The 18,284-nt window shown below is 39.4% G+C and overlaps 4 protein-coding genes across 5 annotated transcripts; 1 reads left to right on the top strand and 3 right to left on the bottom strand.

The window, feature by feature from the left end:
• Positions 1-471: 471 nt before the first annotated feature.
• Positions 472-8,978, bottom strand: LOC119086047 (NFX1-type zinc finger-containing protein 1-like). Of its 2 annotated transcripts, XM_037196622.1 has the most exons (21): positions 8,889-8,978; positions 8,608-8,683; positions 8,039-8,344; positions 7,441-7,974; positions 7,020-7,376; positions 6,540-6,955; positions 6,381-6,479; positions 5,166-6,314; positions 4,903-5,105; positions 4,697-4,849; positions 4,489-4,632; positions 4,251-4,423; positions 3,366-4,188; positions 2,914-3,297; positions 2,526-2,851; positions 2,354-2,465; positions 2,075-2,292; positions 1,563-1,950; positions 1,245-1,505; positions 1,013-1,180; positions 472-959 (listed from the first exon to the last, which is right to left on the bottom strand). In XM_037196622.1, exons 2-21 carry the CDS (start codon positions 8,646-8,648, stop codon positions 567-569), a joined length of 6,648 nt encoding a protein of 2,215 aa, XP_037052517.1. In that variant the 5' UTR covers positions 8,649-8,683; positions 8,889-8,978; the 3' UTR covers positions 472-566. The 2 variants fall into 2 exon arrangements, with proteins under 2 accessions (XP_037052517.1, XP_037052515.1); XM_037196620.1 differs by lacking the exons at positions 8,608-8,683; positions 8,889-8,978 and having other exon boundaries at positions 8,039-8,487.
• A 3,337-nt stretch (positions 8,979-12,315) lies between these two features.
• Positions 12,316-14,692, top strand: LOC119066091 (twinkle protein, mitochondrial). Its single transcript, XM_037168363.1, has 4 exons — positions 12,316-12,850; positions 12,925-13,416; positions 13,480-14,336; positions 14,396-14,692. The coding sequence occupies exons 1-4, from the start codon at positions 12,556-12,558 to the stop codon at positions 14,669-14,671; spliced, it is 1,920 nt and encodes a 639-aa protein (XP_037024258.1). The 5' UTR covers positions 12,316-12,555; the 3' UTR covers positions 14,672-14,692.
• Positions 14,693-14,711: 19 nt separating this feature from the next.
• LOC119066092 (cysteine-rich PDZ-binding protein) lies at positions 14,712-15,302 on the bottom strand. The gene is made up of 2 exons (XM_037168364.1): positions 15,030-15,302; positions 14,712-14,966 (listed from the first exon to the last, which is right to left on the bottom strand). The coding sequence occupies exons 1-2, from the start codon at positions 15,200-15,202 to the stop codon at positions 14,837-14,839; spliced, it is 303 nt and encodes a 100-aa protein (XP_037024259.1). The 5' UTR covers positions 15,203-15,302; the 3' UTR covers positions 14,712-14,836.
• A 125-nt stretch (positions 15,303-15,427) lies between these two features.
• LOC119066090 (dynein regulatory complex protein 1 homolog) lies at positions 15,428-18,146 on the bottom strand. Its single transcript, XM_037168362.1, has 7 exons — positions 17,993-18,146; positions 16,824-17,838; positions 16,576-16,762; positions 16,166-16,365; positions 15,978-16,097; positions 15,654-15,905; positions 15,428-15,598 (listed from the first exon to the last, which is right to left on the bottom strand). Exons 1-7 carry the CDS (start codon positions 18,112-18,114, stop codon positions 15,497-15,499), a joined length of 1,998 nt encoding a protein of 665 aa, XP_037024257.1. The 5' UTR covers positions 18,115-18,146; the 3' UTR covers positions 15,428-15,496.
• Positions 18,147-18,284: the final 138 nt, after the last annotated feature.

The raw sequence follows: 18,284 nt of genomic DNA, 5'->3' as shown, positions 1-18,284 counted from the left end.
CTAGATTTTTATTTTCCGATTTTGTTAGGCAAGCGCTTGCAACAGGAATGAAATACGTAAATAAAACATTTTTAGTTTCCAATTTCTGTCCTTTTACCATAAAATTTTAGATTTTCACACACTTAATATTTAGTACTCACTCTAATTTTCTTCTTTTTTCGAGAAAAACTAGAAATTAATGGGTTAAATTGAATTCCAGTATTAATAGGCGAAATTTTAACATTCTTAAAATTTCTAACAAATTATGAAAATTATTACTTTTAATTCTTAACAATACCTAAAAAAAATCGAATAATAAGTTTATCTCCGGACTCCTAGCAGACTTATTTTTAAATTGAAACTTGTGTTCTATGTCCGTACACAGTACTTAACATCAATGGAAACTTACAACCTGACGCGTCAGGAGCGCTTCCGCCATCGGTTTCTTTTCTTTCTTTAAATAAAATCATCGCTTTGGTAATCTAAAACCATTTTATTTTATTATTGTCGAAAAAGTAAAATTAAAAAAACATTAAAATTGCCGTGTGAGTTCATCGTTTACAATTAGGGTGCTTGTTCATCGCAAATCAATTTCTTCTTCCACGGCGATTATGGTCGCGTTTGTTGTAGATACGACCACGATCTGCATTCCTAAAACGATCCTGGAAGGTTGGAGTGTAATACGTCTCCGGAAAAATGTCAACAACACTGTTTATTTGCTGTTGAATGGCTGATTCATCTCGAACAGCAGCGATGTTCTGAGAACCACGACCAATCGTAGAACGACATTCCGGACAAGTACCGCTTTGATTGAGAGCTCCACAATCGGCCACGACGTACAAGTGACCTTTGGTGCAAGAATACCAATGATTTCCACGGAAACCCATTGCTGCGAAAATCTGTTCTCGATTTTTACGAGCATCTGAAGTGCGTTTTTGCACCAAGCCAACCCATCCGACTTTTATAATTTCTTCCAGCTTCTACAATTTGATATCAAAGTTACTTTGGTCTTTGCTTTATCGATAGAACTTACCGTCAAAGCGTTTTGAGTTTCCTTTTGCCTATCCTCGTCGTACGGTCTTTTTTGCATTAAGTGCCTGTGCACTACATTGTGCATTTCAAGTGCACCGGCAAACGAATCGAAATTGTCGATCCCACGGCGAAGTCCTAAACGATAAACGTCGTGTATTTTAGCGAACTCCTGAAACGTTAAAAATTGTAATCGTCCGGAAGTTCTGAAACAATTGGTTCACTCGTCCCCCAACCTGATCAAAGTCATTGATTTCATGAGTGCTCAATGGTAACTTCCGGGAGAGCAATATTCCGAAGAGTTGCTTGTACATGTTCAATAGTTCCGTTCTGGAATCCGGAATCAAATCTTGCTTAGTAGCCAGCACTTTAGGGAGTGGTTTAATGACTTGTCGAGTTCGCGGTGATTCGGTTACTTCGTTGGGTTTCATATTTCTTTCGGCCTCTTCCCACCAACTCACGATGTTGTGCAAACTCTCAAACGTATATTGGTCCACCTATTTTTTGAAATCGATCAAGTTTGCAACTAATTTGAGTGACCGAAAACCACTTACATCTAGCAGTTGGAGATCCATTTGGTGACCGTGTCGAACCTTAATTTTCTTCATCACAAAAAGATTCTTTTCCAAAAACTCTCGGACATTTTCAAATTGACATTCTTGCTGAAAGCTCTGGCATTGGATTTTTCTAGCAACCACTAGCTGGGTGTCCTTTTGTGTTCGATCATTGCCAAAGATTTTCTTACGGATTCGGAGCACTTCTTTGAACTGTTTTTTGATAATGTTCCCATACCGAACAGATTTTGTGATTATCGTTTGGCATTTGGGACATCGCTTCACAGTTATCTGAGTGCTTTCCGATTTCTCTTCAGTTTTCTGTGCCATCCATGTATCCATCGACTCTCGGTGAATGATGTGGCCACAATTTTCCAAGTACACGAATCTGTGAAGCAATCAAAATTTCTTTGAAAATTGTCAACACGGCAAACATTGATATGGTTTCTTAGAATTTAACCAAATGCTAGGACTAGACTGCAATAGAGAAGGTTTCTAAAATTACCGCATACCTTGCATCCTCCTCGTCTTCGAATCCGAAGAAATCCTCCTGAACAATGTCCTTTTCACAGATGCGGCAAAACGGTGGACATGGTTCCCCACAACTGCCAATGCAATCGTGGCCACACTTTATTTTTTTCTTGCACGGTTCATCACAACAATTTCGGTTGCACATTTCCGAACATTTTCTTTTGCACTGCGAATGCTCACAACTCCACTTGCAAGGTTCCTAATATTGAAAGAACACTAGGTTCGTATTCTGACGTTCAATCAATTTAAAAATAAATCACCTTGCAGTCGATGCATGGCTCACCACAAGTCTTTTTGCACTTCGAATGCTTGCATTGTAAAATGCATGCGTCTGAACATGGAGGACATAAACTTGAGCATGGAGATTTGCACCTGAATACAGAACTGAGTTCGATCATCAATTCCAACATAAAAGGGGATTCCGTTACTCACACATGACCACACGCCAAAATCCGTTTGCATTTACTGTTACACTTAACATGAATTCTTCCTTGACAGCATGAAGCACAATCACCTTCACATGTGTGTCCACAACCGCCGTCGTAATCGAATTTGTAGCCACAAGGTCGACGGCAATATTGTAAACAATCTTCGGGTGAACAAGTGTCCGCAATTCTGCACGGAACTTTGACAATGTGACCACAAAGAGAAAAATTATCCGAAGGTACCAGTTCATCGCAAATTGACTTTTCTGCTCTCTGGTCGCACGGAACCTTGAAAGTGTGTGGACAGTCGATCGACTTCTTCTCCGTCAATGTCTACAACACAAAGAGTTAGAGTTGACTTTGGGTGGCAAAACAAAAGAAATTAAATTATTTACAGTGCACGGTTCGCAAGGCACGTTACATTTTTTCAAGCATTTGTGTCCGCAAGATAATGCTTCGCGTTGGCAAGACTCCTCACACCGACGATTTGCAATATTTTCGAAGCACTTGACAGTGATGTCGTGACCGCAGTCGAGTGTTTTTTTGGTCGATATTTTGCATGGGTCACAGATCTCATGGCATGGATGTTTCTTTTTGCAGCTGTGATCATTGATGCAGCTGCGAGCGCATACTTTCGTACATATATAGTTGAGATGATCTCGATCTTCAAGATTGTGACACTTGCGCACGCACTGATGACCGCAATTCAAGCGGGTGTCACAATTCTCCAAACACATCCATTTCTTCGGGTCATCGGACAGGTGGCATGGGATTTTTACCTAGAAATTTTGTATGCAAATCATTAGCTATTGACCACAACTACGAATGAATAACGAAAGCGAGGAACCTCATGATTGCAGTCCGGTTTCACTTTGTCCAACTGCGTTTCGCATTTAATGGTTGGAATATCGTCGTTACAAGGTGCCGTTTGCTCATGGCCACAGGATAGAAGTCGAACAGTAGGATATCGGCAATTGAACTTGGAGGCGTCATCGATGCATTTCATTGGAGCTTTATGACCGCAATCGAGATCCTTCGTAACGATTTCCACACATTGGTAGTTTGTTGCTGGAACATGGCACGGAAGCATCTTCGTATGACCACATTCCAAGCTTTTGTCCACTTTTATTGTACAGCGATGACTTTCGGCTGGTACACAGCAGGGTAATGGAACAATGTGTTCACATTCCAGCGACTTCAGAACCACTACGATACACGAATAGGATGTTAGGATGTCAATGTGACACGGTAATTCGATCACATGGTCACACGGTAAAGTACGTCGCATCGCAGTTCGACAAGGAGGACAAGGATACATCGAACAAACGTTTGGACATCGGTGTTTTTCCGCATCGGGACAATGTCGTTCGCATTTCTCCTTGCATTCATAAGCATGGTGCTCACTGTCAACCACATGACAGATTTTACGGCACGCATGATCGCATCGTGGCAACACACCAGGGCACATCTTCGTGCATCCGCCTTCGGGTGATTTTTGTCGGAATTCTTCCGGCGAATTTATTTCGATAATTTCTTTGTGATTTTGGCAACGTAACTTCAGTCCGGGGCCAATACTTTCTTGCTCGGCTAGTTCGTCGGATATTTTCTTCCAGGTGGTCGATGGCGAATTGACGAGACAATCCATATTCCCAACTATGTACAAGCCTTGCCTGTAACATCAAAGTCAATCGTGAGTTCCATTAGCTAAACGGCACAACAATAGTTTATGTACTTTGCTCGAGACAGTGCCACGCAGATGCGGTTGTCGGTTCGCAAGAATCCGATCTTATTCTCGTCATTACTTCGTACGAGTGACAAAAGAATGATATCGTTCTCTTCACCCTGAAAATTATCGACAACAGTGACCCGAACACCTCTACATGTGTCGCCTTCGTCCATCTGCAGCTGTAATCAAAAAAATTCATTTATTTTCAGGCCAATGCCACAGTCCGTAGGATGTTGACCGTTACCCGTTTGATTAAAAACATTTGTCCAATGTAAGTGGTCAATATCGTTATTTGACTGGATTGGTAGCCTTGTAACATCAAATAACGGCACAGTTGGGTTATATACCGAGCCTCGTACTCGTTCGACTTTGTCATCGAATCATTGTCCTAAAATGTTGGAAAAATCTCCTAAAAATTCCGTTATTCGATAAAAGCTCAAAAAAACAGTTACCGCCTTTTCCGGGTCGGAATGATTGATGAAAAAAATATTTTTTAGAAATCCTTTCACCGGAGGATAGAAGTGGACACTTGAGTGATTTTCTAAATCCCGATAGATTGTGGGTACCAGCAGTTTACAAATTTCTGGACGCATTCGGTGCTGTGCCTGTAAGCGAATGAAAGTAATTTTTTTTAACATCCGACTCGATACTCACGAACCCGAAGATATTGCCACTTGATGTTGTTTTTGATTAATCTCTCGAACAGGGATATGTCCAGCTTGTAATCCTTGGCCAGTTTGTAAACAGTTGTTGGCGGTCTGAGTTGTTGATGGTCACCAATTAAAATCAAATGTTCACAATGTTCCGTTAAACTGGTAATGATGTGGGACTCAAGCACTTCGGCGGCTTCTTCGACAATCACTAACAAGCGGATGCGTAAAATTAAATTTCGAATGGAATTTCCATTAAATGAATTGTCACCTATTTTCGATTGCATCATACGCAGTACAGTATTGTACTTAGCAGCGCCAGTGGTAGTCATGCCAACTACTTGCGCTTGCTGTAAAATAAATCCATCGCCTTGATTTTTAACTTCGTCCATTTTCTTCTGTGCATCCATTATAACCGCTTCGATCTTGATGATTTCTTGGAGCAAATATTTTTTAATTTTGTCAATGAAGTAGAAATAAATTGCCCACTTTTCACTGATCGTATGCTGCCACACTGAATGTGCATCATTGGCTAGCGAATCGGGTGTTACGTTCGGTAAATTAATTCGACCGTCTTTATAGTTTCGCAGAAAGGCCTTCATGAACGCGCATTGATTATTAAATTTTTTTTTCTGCAACGTTAATTCGTACAGTCGTCCCTCCAAATATCTGGCTCTTTGGTGATTGTTCTGTTGGCGAGCAATTTGATGTTCAGCAAATAGTTCGTCTTCTGCCGATTTGAATTTTTCTCCATGTCTGTAGCAAAAATGGTATTCCAACCGTTCTGCTTTGTATTTTCTGTCCTCTTCCAGTATTTCTTCTTCCATTCGGTGAGCGTCTAAAATTCTACGAAGCTCTTCATCTTCATTTTCTGCTTCAGGTGTCTCCACTTCTTGGCTTACTTCTGGTTGTCTACCGTTAGCCATACCAGTGGCAGTAACACGAAACCAACGTTTGAGAATATTTTCGGCCGAAAAATGGTCGAATTCGAAGTGATGGTTATTCATTTGGAGCCAATTGAAAAGGGCGGCTCCATTTCTACTGAAGAAAATTTCGGCAAGTTCACCATCAATTATCGAATGTAAACTGAATTCATCGTCGTGCTTCTGCATTTGTGCGTTCAGTATGCTAAAGTTTACAACTCCTTCTGGACAACTCAAATCGGAGAAAAGACTTTTCAAATCGGATCGGTGATCCTGTAGCAAAATCAGTTGATGTCTCGATCGGTTACGAAGTTGGGCATAGCTGTCATCATACTTTCTCTGGCGCAAGTAATCATCTCTGATGTTGCGAATGTTGTACTGCTGAATTTCTTCAACTTTCGACTGTCCACCTACGCGCACTAACTTCCCATACGGATTAATGTTCAATGAGTTCATGATTGCAATGATTCCCTCTAAAAATTGGTCCAGTGCATGATCTACGAATGCGAATCATTAAAATAGAATTTCTTTATTTCCCCAAAATGTTTTGCAACTAAACTCACTTGTGTAGCACACGACCAAGATGGGACTGTCAGAAGTTCCGAGAGAGTTCGCCAACAGCAACTTCATTATTTGCAAGCCAATGTAGGTTTTACCAGTTCCTGGCCCAAAATTATAAATCAATGAACTCAACATCCCGAACAAAAAAGGACATAATTTACCTGGTGGTCCTTGGATGATAGCCAACTCTTGTGTTATGGCTGACTGAAAAGCGACATATTGAGGCGAATCCATTCCGAGCTCAGTCGCTGACGGCCACTTGACCAATTCCAAAGGATTAATCTTGAAAGATTGTAATTCGGGCACTTTAGTTTGTCCATCATCTATGAACGATGGATCTTTCTCTTGCTCCCTTTTAGCTTTACGCAAATTGATTGCTTCCTGGTTCGATTGCAAAATCATTTCAAAATTTATGCTTGCCGTGCTCCAGTCACGGGTGAGAAGATACTCGGGCGGTGGAATCACATTGGTAGTGACGTCTACAATGTATTTGGACATTCTGTATGTTTGAAGACGCGGTCGATCATAGAGAGGTGGGCACGCTTTTGCCATATCTTGAAGTGCCTTTAGTGTATGCCTGTGACATACGAATTGAGTGAATAGCGAACGTTCAATTGGTCGAACAGAGCTCGCATTCTTACCGATACGATTCAAAGTAGACCTCACATTCGAGCATTAGAAACGTGACGTTATTGTAGGTATCTGGTCGAATGCCTTCCCACTTGATGTCGATTAGTCCTTGCGGTAGCTTTTTCTCATCCCGTCGTCCTACAGTGGCGAAATAAATGTTTTTGAAACGATCTGGCGTCAGAATCAATAACGAGCCGGTCAACAGTCGCTTGCTGTTTTGCCATTTGACTCTTTTCAAGTTGATGGTCGAAAATTTCATTGTAAACAGCGTCACGTCTGTGGTGCAATTGACTTTGTGCAACTTTACGTCACGGTAAATCCGTACTGTTCCAGGATGCGGACGATGGTTCTTGGAATCGTGATCGGTCCTACAAAAATACATTGCTACAGTCGCATATTGTTACCCCCAAAAAATTTGACCGCTCCACTTACGCATTCATCAAAAAGTATTTCTTCACCGATTCTCTCAAAACCGCTAGGAAGTCCTCCCGTAAAAGTCGAAACTGTACGTCCAAGTACGTCAATGCAGAAGGATATTTACCGTCGATTAAATTTGGCCGTAAGAACGGTTCTTCGTCAGAGAGAATTTCTTCTTTCGATGGAATAATCGACATGTTACGAAAATCGTCGTCCGGAGTTATCTGATACAATTTGTCACGATCTTCCGGTGTTATCTGTTGCCGTTTTCTCATCTTCGTCTGGAATTCTGCGGTAGAATTTTGTCTAGCCGCCTCTTTCGTCAATTCGATTTCCTGTATCAAGGCATCGAATCTGGATTCGATTTCGATCGATTTCTCTTTCTCTATTAGTCCCTTCAACGACAGCAGTTCGCTTATGTTGTGGGCTCCTTGAATGTACGGCAGCAGTTTATCTGCAGCGAAAGCCGGCATTCGAGCGCAAAGTCGACCGTAGAATGCTGATAAAGCGTTCAAGATTCGAGTATGACTTCGGTCGACTGTGATGTCACTGAAAAAAGGTAAAAATGACGTCGAAGCAATTTGTTCGCGCATTTATTTCCACCATTTTTTACCTGTTCGCCTCGTCTGCTCGCAACGATGGAATCTGCGATGTAAACTTGAGAATTTTCTCTAAAAACGACGGATCTATAGATAAGGCCACCAGATTGTTTTGCACTTCATGTAGTGACGTTTCGCCACAAATTTTTTCTCCTACGATGAGAATCAACAGAATCATCGTATCTTCGTTGGATTCTTTTCGCAAATTTTGCAAAAAATTATTTGTACTCTTATCGAGTGCCATTAGCACTTCATCGTTAGTCTGCGTTAGAAACTCTGCCAAACGCTTAAATCCGAAAGCGTTGAAGGGCTGGCCAGAACTGTGAATTTGGGAAAAAAAATCAAATAAAATGGAATTGATTTCTTTATTTAGCATTCGATGAGTAAGCCTTAACACAATCATGTCAAGTGGTTTTTTATTTAAAAATTATAGATTCATTGCTCTTCACCATCCACGACGACATTTTAGTTATACTGACACTTTGTTGATTTCCTTTCTTGTGTCGTAGTAGACAGGTCTGCATGAATTGATTTTTCACAGGTGGCACACATTAGGAAAAAAATGCAGAAAAGTTTTACTTACTTATTGCGATTGCCATTTGAGTGATCAAATCCACGACCCATTCTTTGATTAATGGGGAAATTATGGTTTCGATATCCTGAAAATGAAAATGTAAACCATAAGGAAATTGAATTTAGATGTCCCCGAAGTTAGCACAAGAAATTTAGATCAACATTTGAACATTTGCGTATTTCTTGATGTATCAAGATATGGTCCATTGAATGCTGATAAATCAAGATATGGTCAACTGAATGTTGATAAATTGAGATATGGTCAACTCATCGATATAATATACTGTCTACCCTATATTATATCGATGGGTCAACTGAATGCTGATAAATTGAGATATGGTCAACTGAATGTTGATATATCAACATTCAATGGACTATATCTTGAAAACAACAATTTTATTAACTAGACCCCACCTGTTGGGTGGGTCAGATCCCTTGACTGTTTGTCTGAGCTTCTCATTAGTATTTTTATTGACAATGATTTATTGATTTATTTCAATGAAATGTAATTTTGTATGTTGATCGCCATAAAAACGCATTTAGAAGAAGAACTTCTAGAACGGTCTAATAAATCTCTCATTGATGATCTAATTCTGTTTAGTTTCACTGAAAATCTTCGAAACATAATCTATCTTAGAACCTAACCTCAGGAATTGATTCCATTCTCCACCAAACATTTTGTTTTTAAATCGGTTGAGAATTGCTCCAGTTATCGTGTTAACAAAGAGCAGAAAAGGCTTCTTTCGAGAACTACCACCAGATGGTTGAACCGATACCGCCCATTTTCGAACTTGACCTGAGGATTTCAATACTTCGTCGATTCAAAAAAAAGTTTTTGAAAATCGGTTGAAATTTACTCCAGTTATCGTGTTAACAAAGGGCAGAAAAGGCTTCTTTCGAGAACTACTACCAGATGGTTGAACCGATACCACTCATTTTTGAACTTGACCTGAGGATTTCAATGCTTCATCGAATAAAAAAAAAGTTTTTGAAAATCGGTTGAACTTTGCTCCAGTTATCGTGTTAACGAAGGGCACAAAATTTTAACATTTAACGTTTTATCATCACATTTCCATACATTTTTAATCATAGTGAACGTATTATGTACGGTGTATTTGTTTTCGTAAAACCCATGACTTACAGTCAACGGAATAATATCTTGAATTAGAGAAAGAACTAGAGATGAGCGGGCCGACGTTTTTTCAATACCCGACCCGACCCGGCCCGATCCAATTTTTTGAACCCGAGCCCGACCCGACCCGAGACTTTTCTCTTCGCGGCCCGACCCAACCCGACCCGAAAAAATCATGGGCCCGACGTGACCCGACTTTTTTTTACTATAAGAAATTTAATGAAAAATAATTTTCTACGCATAAAAGCTTTGCAATAATCTTATACGCGAAGTAAAATAATAAAATAAGTTAGTGTTTCATGCTTTATAGGCTTTTATTATCTTACTTTAAATTTTGTATTTCTAAGTCGGGCCGGCCCGAATTTTTGTTTTCAAAGCCCGACCCGACCCGGCCCGAATGAATTTTCAAAACCCGGACCCGAACCCGATCGGGCCGGGTCGGGTCGGGTCGGGCCGATGTATTTCGGGCGGCCCGCTCATCTCTAGAAAGAACCCGACTGAGCACCCAACAAATGTCGTTATGGGGTGCGGTGCGGCTGCTAAAGACTTTTGGTAGAACGTAGTAAGCTTAAGTTTTTGTAAATAAAGGTTTTGCGGTCGCTTCCTACGTTCTGTTAGATCACATTCCTCTTTCGTAGTAAACTTCATTACTCGAATCGCGGAGCTTCAATATGTTTTTAAAATTTTCGTTAAAAAATGAATCTGACTGATATGCGATTCTTACTAATATTATACTCTCTGAATGATAAAAAAATACCTTTGCTTCCCCCATCACGCCCTCTGTTTTGACCTGATCCGCCTGCGCCGTTATTTTTACGATTATTCATCTAGAAACAAAAACGAAGGATCAATGCATGCGGGTATAGTTGAAATTTATTGAAAGTGATATGATCTGATTGATCGTGATAGTTTTCGACAACTTATACGCAAGGAATTTGAATGAAGAATTAAACCATTGTTTGAGTTCAAATGTAGCGCTAACAAAAATTAAAAAGTTCCATTCTGGTACTTTTATAACAAAATGATTGAACCCATGAATATATTGCTATACTAACATGATGATGTAGATTGACGTGGAGGCGATTGATTTTAAGTTGAACCTAATGTTCAGTCACGCCTTTTACTCACACTGTTGAGAAAGATGTGCTATTATTTCCTGGCGCTTCTTAATTTTTTCTTGGTGGTTCTTCCTATTTTGGCTCTACTTTTTTGACGATTCTTCTCATTGTAAATATTGTGGCGATTTTTCTTTGGCGAAGTTCAAAATTTTGGCGAGTCGATTTTGGCGATATTTCACAAGAATTGGATAACTTCAGAGTGGATGTGATTTCAGTGTGAAATTGAGTGGAAAGTGCTATTTTCATAGATTTTCTTTTTGTAAAATCTTTTAAATGTGACAATATTTTGAGAATGCCCGAAATACGAGTTTCTTAATTTAAAAATGTATCCGGGCCTTTGACATATCTTCCAACAGATACATCCAAAGTATACAGCCTTGCAAATAATGTACATACCAGGTATGGCCAATTCCAAGGTAAATATAGTGAGGAGGTAATGTCATATACAACCGAATCAGATGTGCAGTGGCACGAAAGTTTGCTATAAACGCCATCTCTCCCTGTCTTTAAAATAAAAAAATTGCTTAGAAACCTGGGCCATCTGTTTTGTGATAGGCACAACATTTTGTAACACAAGTAAATCTTAGTCAACCATTTTAATTACCTAGGTAATGCCATATACAACCGAATCAGATGTGCAGTGGCACGAAAGTTTGCTATAAACGCCATCTCTCCCTGTCTTTAAAATAACAAAATTGCTTAGAAACCTGGGCCATCTGTTTTGTGATAGGCACAACATTTTGTGAAACACAAAACGAACTATTGAATGGCATTACCTCCGCCCATATATTTACCTTGGCCAATTCTTCAAATACTGTCGATTTATCTTGAACGCACTAATTATTTTTGTCAAAAAAATATGAAAATCGGTGTGTTAGAATGAAGAATCCGTTTTTAAAATCGGTATTTCCTCCGAGGTGACATTATACCATACCTGAGTTGTTTATATTCATTGTCTTCCAAGGCAAGTTAAAATAACTGATCCAAATTATATATCCTTCGCTCTCATCAACATCTATTCACTAAAATGTAAATATTTTCGCGAAAAAAATCTTTGAAGGAAATTCTAATTTTATTTTCCAATTCTAATCTTTCTAGTTATTGTTAGCAACATATCTGACATATCCTACGTAATTTTAGCTAAAGTTTGAAAACTCTAATGTTACCAAGGTTCTGAACGAACAGGTGAAGACAACTCTGAGTTGATCAAGAAGGCGGTGACACACAATTGCGTCAACGGCTGCTAAGTTTATATGTAAAATGGAACTTAACAAAAACAAAATTCTGAATTTTCGAGAAAAATATTTTCTTCAAGTTGATTTCTCACACTATATCTGTTTATAAAATTTGGTGTCACCCGCATTCGTGGTTGTCTTAACCTGTTCTTTCAGAACTTTGAATGTTACAACAATAATGACAAAAGTAACCGTCAGTTCAGCAGTTAAGTCCATCATTTTCTTTCATTCTTGTACAACTTACCACGAAAATAAATGCGGGCTCAAGAATGTAAACAACAAGACATAACCAAAAAATTTGACTGTTTTTATTTCGCCGTCTGAATATCTAATTGCATCAAACAATGCATTATCAATTAAATCCAATGCCAATGTAACGTACAGTTCAATTATCATTTAATATTTCGAAACGCATGATTTGAAATGGTAAATACTTTGTCATAACATCGATTGTACCGGTTGCTAAATCAACAATGCTTCTGGCCAATTCGCTGAAGTACATTGTTCAAAATCTTAGATTTAATAATAATAAAATCAGCAAAAATGTACCATGTCCATTACGGACCAATCAATTCGTTCAACGCCAGTATTGTAGTGAAAAATTCAAAATAATTGACGAATCCACTTCTGTGTTAACCATTCGTCGGTCGCTCAAAACAGCCGGTGTTGAAGCGACCGAAGGTTGTTCGTTCATCAAAACACTGTGCCCTGTGTGTGATTTTCCGGATGGTAAAACCGCTAGCAGTATTTACATCAACAAAGTATCAGGTACATAGGACGGATGAGGATTTTCCATGATAGTTTCGAGCTCTAATTTTTTGTTTCATATTTCTCGATCGAAGGGAATGTAGTGTGTCCATCGTGTCAACTGGTTAGTGGATGGAGTTCCGTTGAAAAATTCTTTTTGAAAACAGGGAAACCAACCAAGGAACGTGAAAGACTGAAAGAATTGTTTGAAAAGTCCAAGCCAAAAATTTCAGCACCAATTGAACCAATCAATGCAACATCCATTTCTAACCTGGAACAGAAAGCAGTTATCAAAGTAATGGAATCGTTGAAATTGCAAACGATTCCCTACAGTGTACTGCTAAATTTCTCCGTACTGTGCGACACTGAGTCCAACGAATTGTATTTTCCATTGAAAGATGTCGATGGAGTTGTGGTTGGTTATAGGCGATTGTATAAAATTGGGAATGATGTTGCCGAACAAACGTTACCGGAAACCGAAAGTTTTGGTGTGCTGAAATCACAGTCGGGTAAAAAAGACTTCACATCAGCTATTGTGGTGCTGTCGATTGTTGATATGCTGGCCTTAGCCACACAAAAGTTAAATTGTAAGATTTGATCATAAGCTTTCATCGAATTAACGTTTTTAAAGTCAACTTCCGACATTACAGACACATTCATTTGCCTTCCACATGGCTTAAAGCAGCTACCTCAACAATGCCTTCTCAATTTCGAAACATATCAAAAATTAATACTTTGGTTCGATCACGACACCGTCGGATGGGACATGGCGTTCAGTTTTGCCAAGAAATTAGACGAAAAGCGATGTCTCTTCGTTCGACCCACCGAAATGCATCCGACACCGTATAGAGCTTCTTTGGACTCCATTGACATCAAAACAATATTAAACAAAGCGCAGCCAATTCTGCACAAATCCATCACAACGTTTCAGTCGTTGCGGCAAGACGTGCTGAGCGATTTACAAAATATCGATAAAGTGCAAGGGGTGAAATGGAAACGGTTTCCCATTTTGAATAAATTACTGCGAGGCCATCGGAAAGGTGAATTAACTGTGTTAACCGGTCCAACGGGATGCGGAAAGACAACGTTTATGTCAGAGTATTCGCTAGATCTAGCCATGCAGGGTGTTTCGACGCTCTGGGGTTCATTCGAAATTCGTAACACGAGATTAGCATCAACGCTACTTCGACAAATGGCCGGCCACTCGTTGGATAGCAGTATATCGGATTTCAATCATTGGGCCGACGCTTTCGAGAAATTACCCATGTTTTTCATGACGTTCCACGGTCAACAGTCGATAAAAATTGTAATGGATACCATTGAGCATGCACAATACGTGCACGACATCCACCATGTCATCATCGACAATGTACAGTTTATGATGGGCACAGCGGATGAGGCGAAACACATGGATCGATTTTGGAAACAAGATTCAATCATTGGAGCGTTTCGTACATTTGCCACGAAGAAAAATTGCCATGTTACGCTTGTCATTCATCCGAGGAAGGTGAGTTCATTTGCGTCTTTCGTTGGCGATGATCGATCTGATAACTCGTTACTTTACAGGAACGTGATACCGAGGAATTGACCACAAGTTCGATATTCGGTGGTGCCAAAGCCACACAAGAGGCGGATAATGTGCTTATCATACAAGATAAACGTTTGACCGCCATTCGGGGTAAAAAATATCTTCAAGTTGCCAAGAATCGGTACAGCGGTGACTTAGGAATAATGACGCTCGACTTCGATAAAGATGGTCTCAGTTATGCGACGAAAAAGAAGAAAGACAAAGCGACAGCCACAGAACAGCAACCAAATGATGATTTACCAGCGGAGGTATGAGTGGTGCCAAAAGCGAACACAAGGAAATGACTCAGGCTAGTGTTTTAGAATCTTTTTTTTATAATTTTGTTAACATTTTCGTACAAAGTTCAGAATATACATACGCTTGTTTACCACACACTCTGTCACACTTATCCTTAAATGAAATCGTCCGTAGTCGTTTTCCTACGCAGCACTCTGCCTGTAACTCTTCGTATCGAGCAATTTCTTGCCGCACATTGCACAGATCCCTTTCTTATAGCTGCACGCCTGACAATAGTGAGACCCAATCTGATGGACTTTTGAACGGCAAATTCTGTAAAATAAAATAGTTTCCGTGATCGGGCTGAGCTCTACGAATGACAAAAAAGAAACATACCTGCACGGCTTAAACGATTGATCGACGGGATTGAATCGACTTTTCGAACTTGTGAGTGCCTTATTTTCATTGACTTTGCGACCGCCAGACTCTGTCGTATTCCGGGCGCCACTTTTCCACGGATCAGGCGTTATTATTTTGTCCAGTTTCTTTTCGCATTTTTCACAAACCATTTTTGCTATCAGGTAATGTTTCTGGTTGAAATCGCGTCTGTTTATTTTGATCAGAATGTTTTTGTGTGTTGACAGCGTTGACAGCTACCTTCGTTAATTTTGTTTCGTTCAAATATTTTGACATTATCGTTCTTTTTTCGTTCGATTATGACATTTATGCAGATGTCGCCACTTCGAATGAAAATTTTATGACACATTTGAAATGAAGCAACTCAATCAGTTTGAAAAGATTTTTATTAACTGATGTGGTTATTCAGGTTATCAAGTTGAGTTATTTATAATTATCCGCTGAATTTATGTTTCCGGTAAGTACATTTTCAGTAAATGCTTCAATTCCTCATTTTGATTCCGTAAAAACGAGCACTCCATGTCCAGCTTATCCCTTTTCTTCAATATCTGAAAAAAAAGACGGGGCTTATCCCTTTTACTGTTACGACCGGACACAACAAACCTGCAAATATTGACCGAGACCTATCTCAAGCGCTATCCAAGTTTTCTCTTTGATTTCCGAAAACATGTCCGTGTACGCTTTCCAAAAGGTGAAAACATCACTGGCCTTCATCAGTCTGCAAATTGTTGTGCCGGAATACGACAGTGCCGAACTACTTTCATTCACATATTGATGGTAGCATTTCTTTATGTATTCCCTTATCGCCGGCACAATGTTCGCTGAATCGATGACGAGGTAATGGTCATCACAATCCTAATTGAAATTTGAAATGATCAATTCGATTGATATTCCCAACAAGATTTCTTCGCAAGCAGATATACTCACAAATTTCGTCTGTTCAGAAGAACACGGTGAGCATGGCGACGAGCAATTGGGACACCAAATGTACGGAAGAAAAAATGATTCCAACAGAGCTGCATTGGTTATGTCATAGATGCCTAGGGACTGATAAATTTATTTACGAGTTTGAGTGAACTTTAATGACGAATCGGAATAGGATAGCAAATTGTTACCGCAAAAACGTTATCAAGTTTTATGAAATTCCTTTCCTCTGAACTGTGATCCATTAGCGGTGGTAAATTGTGGTCTATCAGCCAAGTAACGTTGCTCGCAATTTTTTGCGATACTAGCTTTAAAACATCAAGTTTCTTCTGCGAATCAGATTCCGACGAAGGAATCTTCCATTGTTGTCGAGCAGGGTTCGAAGATTTAACTATAACCGAAATGAGAAGAGTAATTAAGTTCGGATAGTGAGTTCGGTTAAGACGAATTTTGTCTTTCCGACTGAAACATCGAATAACTCCTCATTTCGTGTATAAGCAGAAGTTTCAGTTTTTGTTTCCTTCGTACCACTCAAGGGAGTTTTTTGCACGGATAATTCAATTTCACTGGTAAGCGTGTCAATGTTTATAAAATGAATTACCTCGAACCTTTTCCACTAATTTCAGAGCTTCGTTATACGATACTAGATCCTTTTTAGCCAACAAAGGGTTATCCGGCTCATACCATTCTATTCCGAGTTGTTGATCGAATATAACTTTATCAATAGCCAGTATGTCTCTTAGCAAGGCTTTCACCTCTTTGTCGTTCATTTCCCATACAGTGTGGTACTGGACAAACCCATTAAAAAATTAAATCTTTAGAAATATAGTCTCAAAACAAAGCTCCAACCTTTTCATCATTAACTTCTGCAAAAATTGCTGCCTTTGCTTCCATTTCCAATATATTTGTATAAAGTCGCATCACATCAACGGTTAATTTCGAAATATCGTGCTCTCCGTTATCCTTAACGGTTTTTATCTTCGCTTTCAAACCTGCAATCAGGCTGTTCAATTTGTTCAAGCGCTTCTTCTGTTGACCCTTAATTATTACATTTTCGTCCGAACGTTTCTGAAGCACATGATGGTTGTACGAGAGTTTCTCCGAATTGAGCATAATCTCAGCCTTAACATTTTGAAGTTGAATTTGCAACTCGTCGTTATCGCGTTCCAAACGAATTTTCGTCGACCTAATGAGCTCCTCATGTTCCAGTGCAATCTTCTTTATTTCCAAATTATATTCGGCACTTTGTTCCTTCTTCCTGGACATATGTTTCTGTTCGTACTCCTCCCTAGTGTCGTACAAATTTTGCCATTTCTCAGTTTCCGAATTTTTGAATGCATCTCTCTCGTCATCGATTGTCTTTTGTAGTAATTCCAAATGTTCACGATACGCTCGCTTCATCACTTCCACTTGCGAGTCGATACGTTCGATCAAACAATCGATATCAGCGTCCTGCTTTTCCTGATCCTCATAGTACCGTTGATTAGAATTATCCAGTGCATCATGCAGCTGCTGAATGACACCGTTCTTTTGAGCCATAAGATCTTCGATTTTATTTTTTTGAAATTCCAGTCCCTCATACAAACCCATCGGTTCTTTATAACCAATCAACTCCTGCCAACGTTTCTTTAAATCGACAAATTTTTTCTCAGCTTCCACACTTTCATTCCGCAAGTCTGTGAGCAAGTTTTCCCTGATTTTCTTTTCGCTTCTGCGACGATCAATTTCACGTTTGTCATTGGCGACGCGAACGTTAGATATTAGCTCACTGCCATCGAGTAGAAGTTCTGATAAAGCTTTGTCGCTGGTCTGGATACGACGGGTGATACCAACCTCATTCTGTACGAGAGATTTCACAGAAGCACTGAATACATAGATGAACGTTAAAGTTAGATTACAAGTACTTAATGTTTATAGTACAAAAAATGAAGGATGGGAAGAAGGATCTGGCGATTCCGAATAGAAGGCTTTTAGTTACCCCAGAAGATTGGATGTACGAGAAGATATCGTAAACTTACACAACTCCTGCTGTATTTATTTTGTTAAAATTGATAAATTTCGATTTAATCAGCTCCCACTGACTATCACATGAAGTCTTTCTCAAGCACAGAACGTTATCATGTTCTCTTTTAAATGCCATTTTATTAAATAAATTTCAATTCGAAATTATCTTGTATGTCTTGGCAAACCTTTTCACGGTATCGATCAAACAACTCAATTTCAAAAAAGAATATTTGAGAGTCGCCTCTCACAACGCCTCACAACGAACAGCAAATTTTCTAGTTGGGACATAAAATGAAAAATCGGTGA

The sequence above is a fragment of the Bradysia coprophila genome, chromosome IV (genome assembly GCF_014529535.1).
Source record: "Bradysia coprophila strain Holo2 chromosome IV, BU_Bcop_v1, whole genome shotgun sequence".
NCBI lineage: Eukaryota > Metazoa > Arthropoda > Insecta > Diptera > Sciaridae > Bradysia > Bradysia coprophila.
Note: the sequence above shows the minus strand (reverse complement) of the source record. Positions and strands in the feature narration are given on the sequence as shown.